General features: G+C 40.2%; 1 protein-coding gene across 5 annotated transcripts in view; it reads left to right on the forward strand.

Annotated features, from left to right (window-relative positions):
- The window catches only part of LOC117677378 (uncharacterized), a 78,304-nt gene that overhangs the window by 52,260 nt on the left and 8,968 nt on the right, over positions 1 to 17,076 (forward strand). For 3 of the 5 annotated variants that reach the window (XM_060694624.2, XM_087880965.1, XM_087881026.1), the window contains exons 17-36: positions 368 to 510; positions 758 to 825; positions 1,635 to 1,807; positions 2,055 to 2,081; positions 2,807 to 2,949; positions 3,067 to 3,134; positions 4,041 to 4,213; positions 4,768 to 4,794; positions 5,882 to 6,024; positions 6,142 to 6,209; positions 7,419 to 7,591; positions 8,138 to 8,164; positions 8,856 to 8,998; positions 9,116 to 9,183; positions 10,428 to 10,600; positions 11,318 to 11,344; positions 13,507 to 13,649; positions 13,761 to 13,828; positions 14,270 to 14,442; positions 16,664 to 16,803. In XM_060694624.2, the coding sequence (XP_060550607.2) occupies positions 368 to 510; positions 758 to 825; positions 1,635 to 1,807; positions 2,055 to 2,081; positions 2,807 to 2,949; positions 3,067 to 3,134; positions 4,041 to 4,213; positions 4,768 to 4,794; positions 5,882 to 6,024; positions 6,142 to 6,209; positions 7,419 to 7,591; positions 8,138 to 8,164; positions 8,856 to 8,998; positions 9,116 to 9,183; positions 10,428 to 10,600; positions 11,318 to 11,344; positions 13,507 to 13,649; positions 13,761 to 13,828; positions 14,270 to 14,442; positions 16,664 to 16,803 (2,168 nt within the window). The remainder of the gene's footprint in view (positions 1 to 367; positions 511 to 757; positions 826 to 1,634; positions 1,808 to 2,054; positions 2,082 to 2,806; positions 2,950 to 3,066; positions 3,135 to 4,040; positions 4,214 to 4,767; positions 4,795 to 5,881; positions 6,025 to 6,141; positions 6,210 to 7,418; positions 7,592 to 8,137; positions 8,165 to 8,855; positions 8,999 to 9,115; positions 9,184 to 10,427; positions 10,601 to 11,317; positions 11,345 to 13,506; positions 13,650 to 13,760; positions 13,829 to 14,269; positions 14,443 to 16,663; positions 16,804 to 17,076) is intronic. The other 2 variants (XM_087881071.1, XM_087881116.1) reach the window with 2 other exon arrangements.

The raw sequence follows: 17,076 nt of genomic DNA on the forward strand, positions 1-17,076 counted from the left end.
GCATCTTGGGAATTTACAGAACTGGCCATGCCCTTCTGTATAGTTCCCCTTAACATTCTTGAAAGCTTTTACCATAGTCCTGCTCAGGCCTCTGTTCTACAGGGTAAACCCATCAATTTTCTATTGCACAACTTGGTTTTCAGTCCCTGCTCGTGCTTCTTGCCCTTTTCTGGATCCACAGCAGATCGAGAATAACAGTTACTTTCAAATCGTGAAAAGCATCTGCTTGTTCTTAAACTTCTGTAATGTACCACTGAACCCCCCGTGTTCATGACAGGAACTGCAAAATACAAAATAGTGATTGATGGATTGATTATATGCCATCAACTCTGGTTTCCATATCTGAGATTCACTTTATCTCTTCTAGCTCTTTCTCCCACCTCCAAACCTCCTGTGGCAACTGAATGCTTTACGGTCAACTTGACTGTGACCAATTTGATCTATAGGCCAGAAATGGCTGATCCCACATCAAGGATTTTCAGATCAACACAACGACTCTTCGTTAATTTGGTAAGAAAGTCAATGCATACCCAATAGCTCTTATCTTAGGACTTTCATAATATAGTCAGTCAACAGTATTTTACTATTCACAATAAATGTATAGTTTTTTCATTAAACCAAGGCAAGGCCTCTTAGGTAAATTGGTGAGGGGACAAATGCATACTTATCCGAGCAGCTCTTCATCATAAGATTTTCATAAAATAATCAGCAATCGTGTTTTACCACAAGCAATAAATCATTTTTCCTTTACACCCAGCTGGGACGGAGATTGAATACCAGCAAGATCGGTCCTGATTTGATCAACTGTAGTTTATCAACATTAAGGTAGGTAATATGTTATGGAGATTTTTTTTTTTGTGATACCTAAATGCCCTTTTATGGGGGCGAAAGGATTCTGATATGGACGTCTTACAACATCTAGTCATATTTTAGAGCAGAAGTCCTCAACATTTTGGGCACCAGGGACTGGTTCTGTGGAGAGAGGTTTTTTCCATGGATTGGAGGGGGCATGGTTTGGCATGTTGTCTTTATCCCACTCTGCTTGTTTGCAGAGCCTGGTTTCTGACATGGCACGGACAGGGATCAGAGACCCATTTTAGAGAATCCCTGGTTTGTTTCAGTTTCAGTCTGTAGCATATCACATTGATATACAAATCTCTAAAAGACTCCTTTTCATCCCAAACCATTTCCCTGCTTCAATTTTCACTTCCTATCACTTCGCCAGAGGCTCCATGGTTGGTTTCTTCCACTCCTTCCCACAATCGTGTTTGAAGTGGAATTTAAAATGAAACACCAGATTAAAAATACTGTCTGAAAAATTCCAAAAAGAGGGTGGTAGAACTGCTAATATAGGAAGCCATTCAAGAATGAAATCAGCTGGGAAATACCCAGAGGGGATCCTGAATAGTTAAACCAGGGGGAAGAAAAATGTGAGGTGGCACACTCATGGAACAAACCAGTGTCAACAAAATCATGAAGGTTGCAGTAATACAGCAGACCTGTATTAATTCTGAACTGGAAGCCCTCACCTTTTACTTTTAGGCCTGCCAGGTAGTTCCAAGTGCGACCTTACCTCTGTGGTGTTTTCTACAGCTTCTCTGAATATATCTTAAATTGTGTCTTTTCATTCTCAGACCCGTGAATGAGGGCAAGAACACCAGAGTAAACAGTGTCTGCTGCTACCGCAAAACCACTTCTGCTCCCCCTTTTGATCGGGTGAACATATATCATAAATTCAGAAATGAGACCAACGGTTTTACCAAGATGGAGAGGTACAACTTGGACCCAAACAGCCTTTTTGTTAATGGTAAGAAGAAGATGGTTTTCATGACTAAAGAGGTTATGAAGTTGGCCAGAACTGAATTGGATCTCATCAATGTTATGTTATGCGACAAATTGGAGAGATGCCAGAGGGCTACAAGTGTGTAGGAGGAATTTATTGTCTCTTATTTTTCTCATGGTGGAGAGCTTGAGAGAGACTTCCCATTTTAGGGTGCTCTTGTGCCTTCTTTTGTGACTCTCTTTCCATTTTTGCAATTCTCTTTCCATTTCAGATTATCATGAAGCAGCACCTCAGACCAGTAAGTACACTTTACAGAGGTTTCTTGTGCCATGAACACAACTGTGGTACACAATCTAAAATGTTCAACCTTGTCCCAAATATGCTGATTGCAGAGCAAGTAAAGCAGTAGGGCCTACGGGCTTTTGCCAAGAGCCATGGGTGGAAAACACAGGGATGTAGGGCCAGGTTGAATATTGAGAAGATTTTCCAGAAGATAAAAGGTGTAAACCAGTGCACCATGTCAATCCGCAAGATGGTGTCTTTATTGGAGATCTTCAAACAGAGAGTGGAAACTGATTTCTGATATTCCAGCTCTGATTATGACCAATAGGAATTTTTCTGTAACACTGAACAAGAATCTGGCTTGTGAATTTATTGTGCATCTTGGGAATTTATAGAACAGACCATGTCCTTCTGTATAGTACCTCTTTACATTCTTGAAAAATTTTACCATAGTCCTGCTCAGACATCTGCTCTACAGGGTTAACCCATCCATTTTCTATTGCACAACTTGGTTTTCTGCCCCTGCTCGTCCTTCTTGCCCTTTTCTGGATCCACAACAAATCAAGAATAATAGTTAATTTCAAACTGTGAAAAGCATATGCTTGTTCTTAAACTTCTGTAATGCACCACTGAACCCTGTGTTCATGACAGGAACTGCAAGATACAAAACAGAGGTTGATGGATAGATTATATACCATCAATTCTGCTTTCCTTATGTGAGATCCATTATTTCTCTTCCAGCTGTTTCTCCCACTTCCAAACCTCCAGTGGCAACTGAATGCTTTACAGTCAACTTCACTACAAATAATTTGATCTATCGGCAACAGATGAGTATTCCCAAGTCAAAGCTCTACATCTCAACACAAAGAGTCTTCAGTAAATTGGTGAGGAGACAAATGCATGCTTACCCCAGTAGCTCTTCCACATAAGATTTTCATAAAATAGTCAGCAATAGTATTTTACTACCAGTAATAAATACATAGTTTTTCCTTTAAACCTAGCTGGAGCAGATATTGAAGGCCAGCAAGATTGGTCCTGATTTGATCAACTGTAATTTATCAACATTAAGGTAAATAATATGAGATGGAAATTTTTTTCGTGACATATAAATGTCCTGTTGTGGGGATGAAATGATTCTAAAATGGACATATTTGACAGAATGCATAGTTTTTTGTTTTTTGTTTTTGTTTTTTTGATTTATATGCCGCCCTTCTCCGGAGACTCAGGGCGGCTTACAATACGCTAAGCAATAGCCTTCATACTTTTGTATATTTATACAAAGTCAGCTTATTACCCCCACAATCTGAGTCCTCATTTTACCTACCTTAGAAAGGATGGAAGGCTGAGTCAACCTTGAGCCTGGTGAGATTCGAATTTACAGTAATTGCAGACAGCTGGTGTTAATCACAATGCTTTTAGTCTGCTGAGCCACCAGGCCCTTGTTTCAGTTCCAGTCTGTGAACTGAAACATTGATATAGAAATCTCTAAAAGACTCCTTCCTGCATTTTTATCCCGAATCATTTTTTTGCTTTAATATTCAGTTGCTATCACTGTACTGGAGGCGCCCTGGTTAGATTCCTCCATGCCTTCTCAAAATCAGGTTTGTAGTGGAATTTAAAATTTAAGAAGAACAGATTAAAAATACTGACGGCAAAACTCCAAAAAGAAGGTGATAGAATTGTGCCCCTGTAATACATGGAGCCACTCAAGAATGAAATCAGCTAGGAAATACCCAGAGGGGATCCTGAATAGTTGAACCGGGGGAAGAAAAATATGAGGTAGCATACCAGTGTCAACAAAATGATCAAGGTTGCAATAATTCAGCAAACCTGTATTAATTCTGAACTGGAATACTTCACTTTTTACTTTTAGGCCTGCCAGGTAGGTCCAAGTGCAAGATTACCTATGTGAAATCATCCTAAATCCTATACAGCTTCTCTGAGTATATCTCAAGTTGTGTGTTTTCATTCTCAGACCCGTGAATGAGGGCAAGAACACCGGAGTAGACAGCGTCTGCTGCTACCGTAAAACTGCTACTGCTGCCCCTTTTGATCGAGTGAACATATATCATAAATTCATAAATGAGACCAATGGTTTCACCAACATGGAGAGATACAACTTGGACCCAGACAGCCTTTTTGTAAATGGTAAGAAGCAGATATTGCTTTCATGACTAAACAGAGTATGAGGTTGGCCAGCACTGAATCGGTTCTGACCAATGTTATGTAACTTCAGTGATAGTTCCTGACTGTGTCATCATTGAGAGATGCTAGAGGGCTGCAAGACTCCCATTAGCTGTACCAAATTTGGGGTACAAAAATCTAGATGACCAGAACATGACAGCAGTGTTTATTAATAAATACCTCAGCTCTGTTGTTCTGGATTATTTTTCCCTGACGCTGTCCCAGGACCTTCCTACAAGTAATCATTGGTCTAGGTGGACACTTTAGTTTACAGTGGCCTAGTTAAACAAAAACTGCTGCTATTTGGGGACCTTCACAATCCTATTACAATTCCTATTCACAGTCCTATTATTTGAGATTCATTGTCACGGAATACTTGGAAGTGTTCTGTATAGGAGGAATTTCTTGTAGCTTCTTTTTCTTATGGTGGGGAGTTTGAGAGCGATTTCCCATATCAGTGTCTTCTTGTGCCTTCTTTTGTGACTCTCTTTCCATTTTTGTAACTCTTTCCATTTCAGATTATCATGAAACATCACCTCAGACCAGTAAGTACATGTCACAGAAGTTTCTTCAGCCATGGACCTCAATTGTGGTATCTAATATAAAATGTCCACCTTGTCCCACATGTACCAATTGCAGAACAAGTAAAGCAATATGCCCTAGAGGCTTTTGCCAAGAGCCATGGGAGGAGAACACAGGGATGTAGGAGCAGGTTGAATATTAGATTTTTCAGACTGTAAAAGGTTTCAATCAGTGTGCCATCTCACTTCCCAAAATGGTGTATTCAATAGGGATCTTGAAATAGAGTGGATACTGATTTCTGATATTCCATCTCCAATTATGACCAATAGGATTTTTTCTGTAACACTGAACAAGAATCTGGCTTGTGAATTTATTGTTCATCTTGGTAATTTACACAACAGGCCATGCCCTTCTGTTTACATTCTTGAAATATTCTACCATAATGCTGCTCAGGCCTCTGTTTTCAAGGCTTAACCCAGTGGTGAAATGTAAAATTTGTTACTACTGATTCTGTGGGCATGGCTTGGTTGGGGGGGGGTGTAATGTGACTGGGTGGGCATGGCCAACTTTTTTTTTACTTTTAAAAGCATTTTTTCTACAACCTTAAGAGGTGAGCCGCACGATCGTCAGAGGCTTTTTTAAAAAAACTTTTAAAAGCATTTTTCGGCCGAAGAGGTTGTAGAAAAAATGCTTTTAAAAATTAAAAAAAAGCCTCTCATGATTGCGTGGCTCAGCTTGGCATGGGGAGAGTTGGGCAAGGATTTTTGCTACCGGTTCTCCGAACCACCCACCGCCATCGCTACCAGATTGGGCGATCTAGTCCGAACCGGGAGCATTTCACCCCTGGCTAACCCATCAATTTTGTATTGCACAACTTGGTTTCCTGCCCCTGCTCGTCCTTCTTGCCCTTTTCTGGATCCACAACAGATCAAGAGTAACAGTTAATTTCAAACTGTGAAAAGCATATGCTTGTTCTTAAACTTCTGTAATGCACCACTGAACCCCCTGTGTTCATGACAGAAACTGCTAGATACAAAACAAAGGTTGATGGATAGATTATACACCATCAATTCTGGCTTCCATATGTGAGATCCATTATTTCCCTTCCAGCTGTTTCTCCTACTTCCAAACCTCCAGTGGCAACTGAATGCTTTACAGTCAACTTCACTACAAAGAATTTGATCTATCGGCAACAGATGAGTATTCCCAAGTCAAAGCTCTTCACCTCAACACAAAGAGTCTTCAGTAAATTGGTGAGGAGATGAATGCATGCATACCACAATAGCTCTTCCACATAAGATTTTCATAAAATAGTCAGCAATAGTATTTTACTACCAGCAATAAATACATAGTTTTTCCTTTAAACCTAGATGGAGCAGATATTGAAGGCCAGCAAGATTGGTCCTGATTTGATCAACTGTAATTTATCAACATTAAGGTAAATAATATGAGATGGAAATTTTTTTTGTAACACATGAATGTCCTGTTATGGGGAGGAAATGATTCTAAAATGGACTCATATCTGACAGAACCCATAATTTGTTTCAGTTCCAGTCTATAACATATCACATTGATATAGAATTTTCTAAAGGTCTCCTTCCTGCATTTTTATCCCCAATCATTTCTTTGCTTCAATATTCAGTTCCTATCACTGTACTGGAGGTGCCCTGGTTAGATTCCTTCATGCCTTCCCAAAATTAGATTTGAGGTGGAATTTAGTATTTAATAATACCAGATTAAAGATACTGATGGCAAAACTCCAAAAAGAGGGTGATAGAATTGTGCCTCTATAATGTAGGTAGCCATTCAAGAATGAAATCAGCTAGGAAATACCCAGAGGGGATCCTGAATAGTTAAATCAGGGAGAGGAAAAATGTGAGGTGGCATACTCATGGAACAAACCAGTGTCAACAAAAGAATCGAGGTCGCAATAATTCAGCAGATCTGTATTAAGTCTGATCTGGCAGACGTCACCTTTTACATTTCAATCTTCCAGGTAGATCCAAGTGCGAACTTACCTCTGTGAAAGCAATACCACTTAGACTTATATACGGCTTCACAGTGCTTTACAGCCCTCTCTAAGCAGTTTACTGAGTCAGCCTATTGCCTAGTGGGGAAATCCAATTTTTTTTACTACCGGTTCTGTGGGCATGGCTTGGTGGGCGTGGTGTGGCTTGGTGGGCGTGGCACCGGAAGGATACTGCAAAATCTCCATCCCCTCCCCACTCCTGGGGGAAGGATATTGCAAAATCCCTATTCTCACCCCACTCCTGGGGGAAGGATATTGCAAAATCCCCATTCCCACTCCACTTTGGGGCCAGCAAGAGGTGGTATTTGCCAGTTCTCCGAACTACTCTAAATTTCCGCTACCAGTTCTCCGAACTGCTCAAAATTTCTGCTACCGGTTCTTCAGAACCTGTCAGAACCTGCTGGATTTCACCCCTGCTATTGTCCCCAACAATTTGGGTCCTTATTTTAGCCACCTCGGAAGGATGGAAGGCTGAGTCAACCTTGAGCCTGGTGAGATTCGAACTGCCAAATTACAGTCAGCCGGAAATCAGCAGAAGTAGCCTTCAATACTGCATTCTAACAACTGTCCTCTATAGCTTCTTGGAATATATCTTAAGTTGTGTGTTTTCATTCTCAGACCCGTGAATCAGGGCAAGAACACCGGAGTAGACAGCGTCTGCTGCTACCGTAAAACCGCTACTGCTGCCCCTTTTGATCGAGTGAATATATATCGTAAATTCATAAATGAGACCAATGGTTTCACCAAGATGGAGAGGTACAACCTGGACCCAGACAGTCTTTTTGTAAAAGGTAAGAAGCAGATATTGCTTACATGACTAACAGAGTATGAGGTTGGCCGGCACTGAATCGGTTCTGACCAATGTTATGTAACTTCAGTGATAGTTCCTGTCTGGGTCACCATGGAGAGAGGCTAGAGGGCTGCAAGACTCCCATTAGCTGTACCAAATTTGGGGTACAAAAATCTAGATGGCCAGAACATGACAGCAGTGTTTATTAATAAATACCTCAGCTCTGTTGTTCTGGATTATTTTTCCCTGACGCTGTCCCAGGACCTTCCTACAAGTAATCATTGGTCTAGGTGGACACTTTAGTTTACAGTGGCCTAGTTAAACAAAAACTGCTGCTATTTGGGGACCTTCACAATCCTATTACAATTCCTATTCACAGTCCTATTATTTGAGATTCATTGTCACGGAATACTTGGAAGTAGGAGGAATTTCTTGTAGCTTCTTTTTCTTATGGTGGGGAGTTTGAGAGCGATTTCCCATATCAGTGTCTTCTTGTGCCTTCTTTTGTGACTCTCTTTCCATTTTTGCAACTCTCTTTCCATTTCAGATTATCATGAAGCATCACCTCAGACCAGTAAGTACACCTTTATAGAAGTTTCTTGAGCCATAGATTCCAACTGTGGTACACAATCTAAAACATCCAACCTTGTCCCAAATATACCCATTGCAGGGCAACTATAGCAGTATGCCCCAGAGGCTTTTGCCACAACCGATGTGTGGAAACCACAGGGATGTAGGATTTTCCAGACAGTAAAAGGTGTCAACCAGTGTATCATGTCAATTCCCAAAGTGGTGCATTCAATAGAGATTTTCAAAAAGAGAGTGGATACTGATTTCTGATATTCCATCTTTAACTATGACCGTTAGAAATTATTCTGTAACACTGAACAAGAATCTTACTTGTGAATTTATTGTGCATCTTGGTCATGCCCTTCTGTATAATTATACCCCTTTACATTCTTGAAATGTAAAGGGTCCTGCTCAGGATTCTCTGTTCTTCAGGATTAATCTATCAATATTCTATTGCATAATTTGGTTTCCTGTCCCTGCTCGTCCTTCTTGCCCTTTTCTGGACCCACAACAGATCAAGAATAATAGTTAATTTCAAACTGTGAAAAGCATATGCTTGTTCTTAAACTTCTGTAATGCACCACTGAACCCTGTGTTCATGACAGGAACTGCAAGATACGAAACAGAGGTTGATGGATAGATTATATATCATCAATTCTGCTTTCCTTATGTGAGATCCATTATTTCTCTTCCAGCTGTTTCTCCCACTTCCAAACCTCCAGTGGCAACTGAATGCTTTACACTCAACTTCACTACAAATAATTTGATCTATCGGCAACAGATGAGTAATCCCAAGTCAAAGCTCTACATCTCAACGCAAAGAGTCTTCAGTAAATTGGTGAGGAGACAAATGCATGCTTACCCCAGTTGCTCTTCCACATAAGATTTTCATAAAATAGTCAGCAATAGTATTTTACTACCAACAATAAATACATAATTTTTCCTTTAAACTTAGCTGGGACAGATATTGAAGGCCAGCAAGATTGGTCCTGATTTGATCAACTGTAGTTTATCAACATTAAGGTAAGTAATAGGGAATGGAGATTTTTTCTGTGATATCTAAATGCCCTGATATAGGGATGACTTATCACAACATTTAGTGATATTTGAGCAAACTATTTCAGTTCCAGTCTGTAACAAATCACATTGATATACAAATCTCTAAAAGGCTCCCTTCCACATTTTCATCCCAAACGATTTCTTTGTTTCAAAATTCAGTTCCTAGCACTTAGCTAGAGGCACTACGGTTAGCTTCATCCACTCCTTCCCACAATAAGGTTTGAAGTGGAAGTTAAAATGAAACACCAGATTAAACATACCGTGTTTCCCCAAAAATATGACCTACCCCAAAAGTAAGTCCTAGCTTGATTTTTACATGTGTGCCCAATTTAAGACCTGCCCCCCAAAATAAGCCATAATTAAGCTCCCTGCCCACTCCAGGGTGCAGGGGGTGGGGCAAGGTGCAATGGTAAAAAGTAAGCTAAGGTGGGGATGGGGGGGTGGACCTGCCCTACTTGCCAGGCCTCGCACACCCCAACACCTGCCTTGCCGGCCCACTTCTTCTATGGGCGCTTGCCACCACTCGCACCTCACACCCCCGGCCTCCGTTCTGCCATCAGAGGCCTTCGGAAAGCCCTCCACAGCTGAGAAGCGAAGTCCGGATTGACATGTGTTGCCCTCGGCCCACGTTTCACCATCAGAGGCCTTCCGGAAAGCCCTCTGCAGCCGATAACAGGAAAACGGAGGCCAGGGGCAACACATGTGACCGGTGGCAAGCGGTTGCAGAAGTAGGCCTGCAGCAGACTCCTGCTGGGTGGGGCTGTTGGTGCCGTCGCCACGAGGTGTAACTACACCCCCTGAAAATAAGACCTAGTGCCTTTTTTGGTGGCAAAAAAGTATAAGACCGGGTCTTATATTTGAGGAAACATGAGTACTGACAGAAAAACTCCAAAAAGAGGGTGGTAGAACTGTGTCCCTCTAATGTAGGGAGCCATTCAAGAATGAAATCAGCTAGGAAATACCCAGAGGGGGTCCTGAATAGTTAAACCAGGGGGAAGAAAACTGTGAGGTGCCACGCTTATGGAACAAACCACTGTCAACAAAATAGTCAAGGTTGCAATAATACAGAAGACCTGTATTAAGTCTGAACTGGAAGTCCTCACCTTTTATTTTTTGGCCTGCCAGGTAGATCCAAGTGCGACCTTCTTTCTGTTAAGTTTTCTACAGCTTCTCTGAATATATCTTAAATTGTGTGTTTTCATTCTCAGACCAGTGAATGAGGGCAAGAACACCGGAGTAAACAGTGTCTGCTGCTACCGTAAAACCACTTCTGCTCCCCCTTTTGATCGGGTGAACATATATCATAAATTCAGAAATGAGACCAACAGTTTCACCAAGATGGAGAGGTACAACTTGGACCCAAACAGCCTTTTTGTTAACGGTAAGAAGAAGACCAAAGAGGTTATCAGGTTGGCTGGAACTGAATCGGTTCTGACCAATGTTATGTAACTTAAATGATAGTTTCTCTCTGAAATACATTGGAGAGATGCCAGAGGGCTACAAGTGTGTAGGAGGAATTTATCGTATCTTATTTTTGTCATGTTGGAGAACTTGAGAGAGACTTCCCATTTTAGTGTGCTCTTGTGCCTTCTTTTGTGACACTCCTTTCATTTTTGCAATTCTCTCTGTGATGCCTTGGAGAGATGCCAGAGGGCTGCAAGACTTTCTTCAGGTATACCAAATTTGCACTACTAAAATCTAGATGACCAGTACATGAAAGCAGTGTTTACTAACACTTCATACTTATTTGGAGCTTTTCTGTTCAGGCTTGCTGCCTCTGTTCTTCTGGATGATTTTCCTCTGAAGTTGTCCCAGGACCTTCTTACAAGCAACCACTAGGTGGACACTTTATATAGAGTTAGTTCACAGTGGCCTACTAAAACTAAAGGCTGCTACTATTTGGTGACCTTCCGGATTATTTGAAAACCCAACTATCTGAGATTTGTTGACCCGGAATAATTGGAAGTGTGTAAGAAAAATTTATCATATATTATTTTTCTCTTGGTGGAGAGCTTGAGAAAGATTTCCCATTTTAGTGTGTTCTTGTGCCTTCTTTTGTGACTCTCTTTCCATTTTTGCAATTCTCTTTCCATTTCAGATTATCATGAAGCACCACCTCAGACCAGTAAGTACACATTACAGAAGTATCATGAGCCATGGACTCCAACTGTGGTGTACAATCTAAAATGTCTAACCTTGTCCCAAATATACTGATTGCAGAGCAAGTAAAGCAATATGCTCTAGAGCTGTGATGGCGAACCTATGGCATGCGTGCCACAGGTGGCATGCAGCGCCCTCTCTCTGGGCATGTGTGCCGTTGCCCCAGTTCAGCTCCACTGCTCATGCGCGTATGCCTCTTGCTGGCCAGCTGGTCGTCAGGTCTCTGCTACGCATGGGGGGGGCATGTGTATGCACGGGGCACGGGCATGTGCAGGGGCCATATGCGCATTGCATTGTGGGGGTTCAGCAGGGCACCCAGGGGTGCGTGTGGGGGGAGATGCACATGCACAGGGGCAGGGGGCATGTGCAGGGGCCACACTCACATTGCATTTTGGTTCAGGTGCACACATGTGAATTCACGCGCTTTGGGCAATTGGCCTGGAAAAGATTAGCCATCACTGCTCTAGAGGCTTTTGCCACATGTGATAGGTGGAGACCACAGGGATGTAGGAGCAGGTTCAATATTAGAAAAATTTCCAGATAGTAAAAGGTTTCAACCGGTATACCATGTCACTTTCCAAAGTGGTGTGTTCAATAGAGATCTTCAAACAGAGAGTGGATACTGATTTCTGATATTCCAACTCTGATTATGACCATTAGAAACTATTCTGTAACACTGAACAAGAAATGGCCTTGTGAATTTATTCCGCACCTTGGGACTTTATTTTATTTATTTTATTTGATTTGATTTCTATACCGCCCTTCTCCCGAAGGACTCAGGGCAGTGCACAGCCAAACAATAAAACACATACATACAAAATTTAAAAGTAGAATAAAATCAAATTAAATAATTTTGGCCCCGACAAATTTAAAACCCCAAACTTTTTAAAACCAATTTTAAAATTGAATGTATAAAATACTAAAAGATATTTAAATATTAAAAATCTTTTATTAAAGAGGGGGGAAATTAGGCCAGGCCCGCCTGGTGAAATAATAAGGTCTTTAAAGCACAGCGGAAGGTGCGCAGATCCGGGATCCTCCGTATCTCTGGGGGGAGCTCGTTCCAGATAGTAGGTGCCCCCACAGAGAAGGCTCTCCCCCTGGGGGCCACCAGTCGGCATTGTTTGGCCAATGGCACCCGGAGGAGCCCCTCTCTATGGGAGCGTACCGGCCGGTGGGAGACTATTGGTGGTAGTCGTCGGTCCCGCAAGTACCCAGGTCCTAAGCCATGGAGCGCTTTAAAGGTGGTAACCAAAACCTTGAAGCGCACCCGGAAGACCACTGGGAGTCAGTGCAGCTCGTGCAGGAGAGGTGTTACATGGGAACGCCATGTCGCTCCCATTACCACCCGCGCGGCCGCACTCTGCGCCAGTTGGAGCCTCCGGGTGCTCCTCAAGGGGAGCCCCATGTAGAGAGCATTGCAATAGTCCAGGCGAGAGGTGACAAGGGCATGAGTGACCGTGCGTAACGAGTCCCGATCCAGAAAGGGACGCAACTGGCGAATCAGGCAAACCTGATGAAAAATCCTCCCGGTCACGGCCGTCAAGTGCTCTTCTAAAGACAGCCGTGAATCCAGGAGGACGCCCAAGTTGCGCGCCCTCTCCGTGGGGGCCAATGATTCGCCCCCAATAGTCAGTGATGACACCAACTGACTATATCGGGACGTCGGAAACCACAGCCACTCGGTTTTGGATGGGTTGAGCCTGAGCCTATTCCTCCCCATCCAGATCCGTACGGCCTCCAGGCACTGGGACATCACTTCAAGGGCATCGTTGGGGTGATCTGGGGTGGCCATGCCCTTCTGCAAAGTACTCTTTTATATTCTTGAATAGTGCTACCATAGTCCTGCTCAATCCTCTGTTCTCCAGGTTTAATCCATCAATCTTTCTTTTGCACAATTTGGTTTCCAGCCCCTGATCTTCCTTTTTGTCCTTTTCTGGACCCACAATAGATTGAGAATAACAGTTACTTTCAAACTGTGAAAAGCATATGCTTAAACTTCTGTTATGCATCACTGAACCCCCTGTGTTCATGACAGGAAGTGCAAAATACAAAATAGTGTTGATGGACTGATTATATGCTATCAACTCTGATTTCCATATCTGAAATTCACTGTATCTCTTCCAGCTCTTTCTCCCACCTCCAAACTTCCAGCGGCAACTGAATGCTTTACGGTCAACTTCACTGCGACCAATTTGATCTATAGGTCAGAAATGGCTAATCCCACATCAAGGATTTTCAGCACAACACAACGATTCTTCGATAAGTTGGTAAGAAGACCAATTAGTCCAATAAGTCTTCCACATAGGACTTTCATAATATAGTCAGCAATAGTGTTTTACTATTGGCAATAATTACATAGTTTTTTTCTTTATACCTAGTTAGGAGATATATTGAAAAAGAGCGACATTGGTCCTGATTTGATCAACTGTCGTTTATCAACATTAAGGTAAGCAATATGGGTTGGAAATTTTTTAGTGATCCGTAAATGCCTTACTATGGGGATTAATGGATTCTAATATAGATCTCTCACAACATCTTGTCACATTTGAGAGAACCCATGATTTATTTCAGTTCCATTTTTCAACGTCACTATTATCCCCATTCTAATTTCTAAAAAACTTCAGTCCCTCATTTTCATCCGAACAATTTCTTTGCTTCAATGTTTGTTTGAAATGAGTTTGAAAATAAACAGGGGCAAACTAACCGGTGGGAAGAAAAAATGATACAAAACAGTGTCAAGAAAAGAATCAAGGATATAGGTTTCTGAAATACAATAGAACTGAAATTGAACTGAAGTATAATCATTTTATACTTCAGATTGCCAGGCAGTTCCATGATCTGTACACCTCTCGTGAATATATTTTTATTTGGATCTTTTCCTTCTCAGATCTGTAAATCAGAGGAAGTACACTGGAGTAGACAGTGTGTGCTGCTATCGTAAAGCTGCTACAGCCCCCACTTTCGATCCAATCAATATATATCAGAAATTCATAAATGAAACCAACCATTTCACCAAGATGGGGAGGTACAACCTGGATCCAAACAGCCTTTTTGTTAATGGTAAGAAGTAATGGTAATTTTGCTTTCGTGACTAAAAACGTTTGAGGCTGTTCAGCACTGAATTAGTTCTGACCAACATTATCGAACTTAAATGGCGATGTGTCTCAATGACAGCAAGAAGAGATACCAGTGGGCTACAATTTTTTTTCTGTCTACCGGATTTGGATTACAAAAATCTGGTTGAACACTAGATGGCAGCAGTGCTTATTGACACCTCATGGTCATTTGGAATTTTGTAGTCCAGAGCTGGTAACTGTTCTAAATTTACTTTTGTCTGCTGATGCCCCAGGACCTTCTACAAGTAAACATTGGGCTAGATGGACATTTTATATTGAGCTATTGTTATTCTATTAGAGAGCAAATAATTTCTACCCAAAGAGGATTATCACCTCACATAAATTTTATGCAGAATTCCTTAGAACATTGAAATTGCTTGCTGTACTTTATAGAAATAGTCATAATCTTGAAATACCCTTTCATGGTTAGGATGGACCTGGCCTAATGTGTCAAGCAATTAAAAATGGTTGCATGGTGTGTACTTTCAAACTTTTCTTCAGAAATGATAGATATTATCAGATGGGAAAAAAATTGATGATCTTGAAGAAAGAATGGATGAAAGATTTGTAAAATTAAGAGAGCAGATAAAAGAAGATGTTGCTAAGTGAATGTAGACTTTAGAACTCATGTCAGATGGGCTATTCTTTAGAATGTGGAATAAATAAAGATTTATTTATGTGGAATGTGGAATAAAATATAGATTCTGCCTGAAAACACCTTTTTGGCTCTCAATGCAAAAAGCATTTTATAGAAGAGAAATGAGAGGTTTATTTATTGTGATGTACTAAATTTTTCACAAGGGGATTATAAAATAAAATCAAGAAAAGATTTGAGAACAAAATATTCTTGTTAAATGTTTTTCTTATGTACACTTAACAGAAAGTTTTAGTGGATAAAAGATTTTATGGTTTTCAACAATATGAGACTGAGTTTGAAATATAACTATGTACTATTAATGATGAACATGTTATTGCTAAAATGTATAAATGTCTGATGAAACTTCAGAAAAAGAACACATGAAAGAATATATAATAAAATGGGCTAAAGTTTTTGGCTACAATATACAAATGGTTCAATGGGAAAATATGTGGCTAAAAGGCTGAAATTTAGATAAGGATGTAATCTCAATGAGAATTTTTGTAAAATGATGTACATTGCTATCTGTCAGCAGAAAAACTGTTTAGATTGTATAAAGGCACTTTGAATATTTGCTGGAAATGTGAAGGAACAACATGAAAATATGAAGGGACATTTTAATCATGTTTTGGTGGACATGTAAAAAAATAAAAAAGGCTGGATGCAAATACATACTGTACATAAAGAAGATTGTAAAGGTTAAAACTGAAACCAGCGACTTTCCTTTTGGGACCAATGGACAGGCAACTAGAAAAAAGCCATGGAACTTTGATTTATGTATGATATCTGCAGCAAGATTATTATATGCTCCAAAGTGGAACAGTTCAGCTCTAACCGCAATAGAGGAAAAGATGGTGAAGATGATGGAATAATGAAGATGGCTAAATCAACTTCTTTGATCAGGAAAAAACCCAACATCTACATTTGTGGCTGACTGGAAATTCCTTCTATACTTTTTGCATTAAACAGAAAAAATGCATTTATGATTTGTGATTTTGATTAGAAAAAAATTGATAATAAAAAGTGTACTTTTTTGTAATATAGAGTAAGATACAATTTTGTAACTGTACTTATATTTGCTGCCAAGAAAATTAGAAACTTTTTTCTTTTTCACACTTGCTTTTCTTTCTTTGCTTTTTTACTCTTTATTAGTTTGTGTTAGTTTTTTGGTCCTTAATAAAATTCTTATTAAAAAGTAACTTTATTAGGGGTGAAGAATTCGTTTAAACATATTGTTATAAAGGTTGGAAATCACTTCTTCATACATTTATTTTCTCTTTCTTCATTATATTCTTACTTTTCTTTTTTCTCTTTTTTTCGTTTTCCAAACACTTTTTGCTTTTCTGTATTCTTTTTTTTTTCATTAAATTCACTTTGTACTAGATTTTACTGTTATAACCAAAATTCATAATAAAAATTATAATCAAGGAAGCAGCCATGACGATGACTGCTTTGAATTTTGCTTGATAGCAAAGTGGGAAAAGAAAGAAAAAGAAAAAATAGCAGATCACTTCTTGTTTCCCTCTAGGATATTCACCATCTACAACTGATTCAGCTCCAGATCTAGTAGGCTATGAGCTTGGTTTCAAAATTATCAACAACAACTTGACTAATACAAATCCATTATCACCAGAATATAAGCAATTGATGGGTTCCATCAGTAACGAGGTGAGGATTTTCACTTAGAAGTCCTCTACTGCAAACCCTGAATGGAAACATGATAGGGAACTACCATGAAATAATGCCATTGCAAGTCTCTCTCACATTCTCTAATTCCCTCTTTTTGTAAGATGTTTTTGAATTAATTTTCCTAATTTGCATCCATTCCTTCCACAAACTGACATACCTACAACTTTATAATAACAATAAAGTAGTTCAGGAAAAGAATGTCCATTAAATCTGAAGGTCTATTAAATTCAAACATGTCACTTTATCAATCTG

This window comes from Pantherophis guttatus, chromosome 1, assembly GCF_059756535.1.
Source record: "Pantherophis guttatus breed Tessera chromosome 1, ASM5975653v1, whole genome shotgun sequence".
In the NCBI taxonomy this organism is placed as follows: domain Eukaryota; kingdom Metazoa; phylum Chordata; class Lepidosauria; order Squamata; family Colubridae; genus Pantherophis; species Pantherophis guttatus.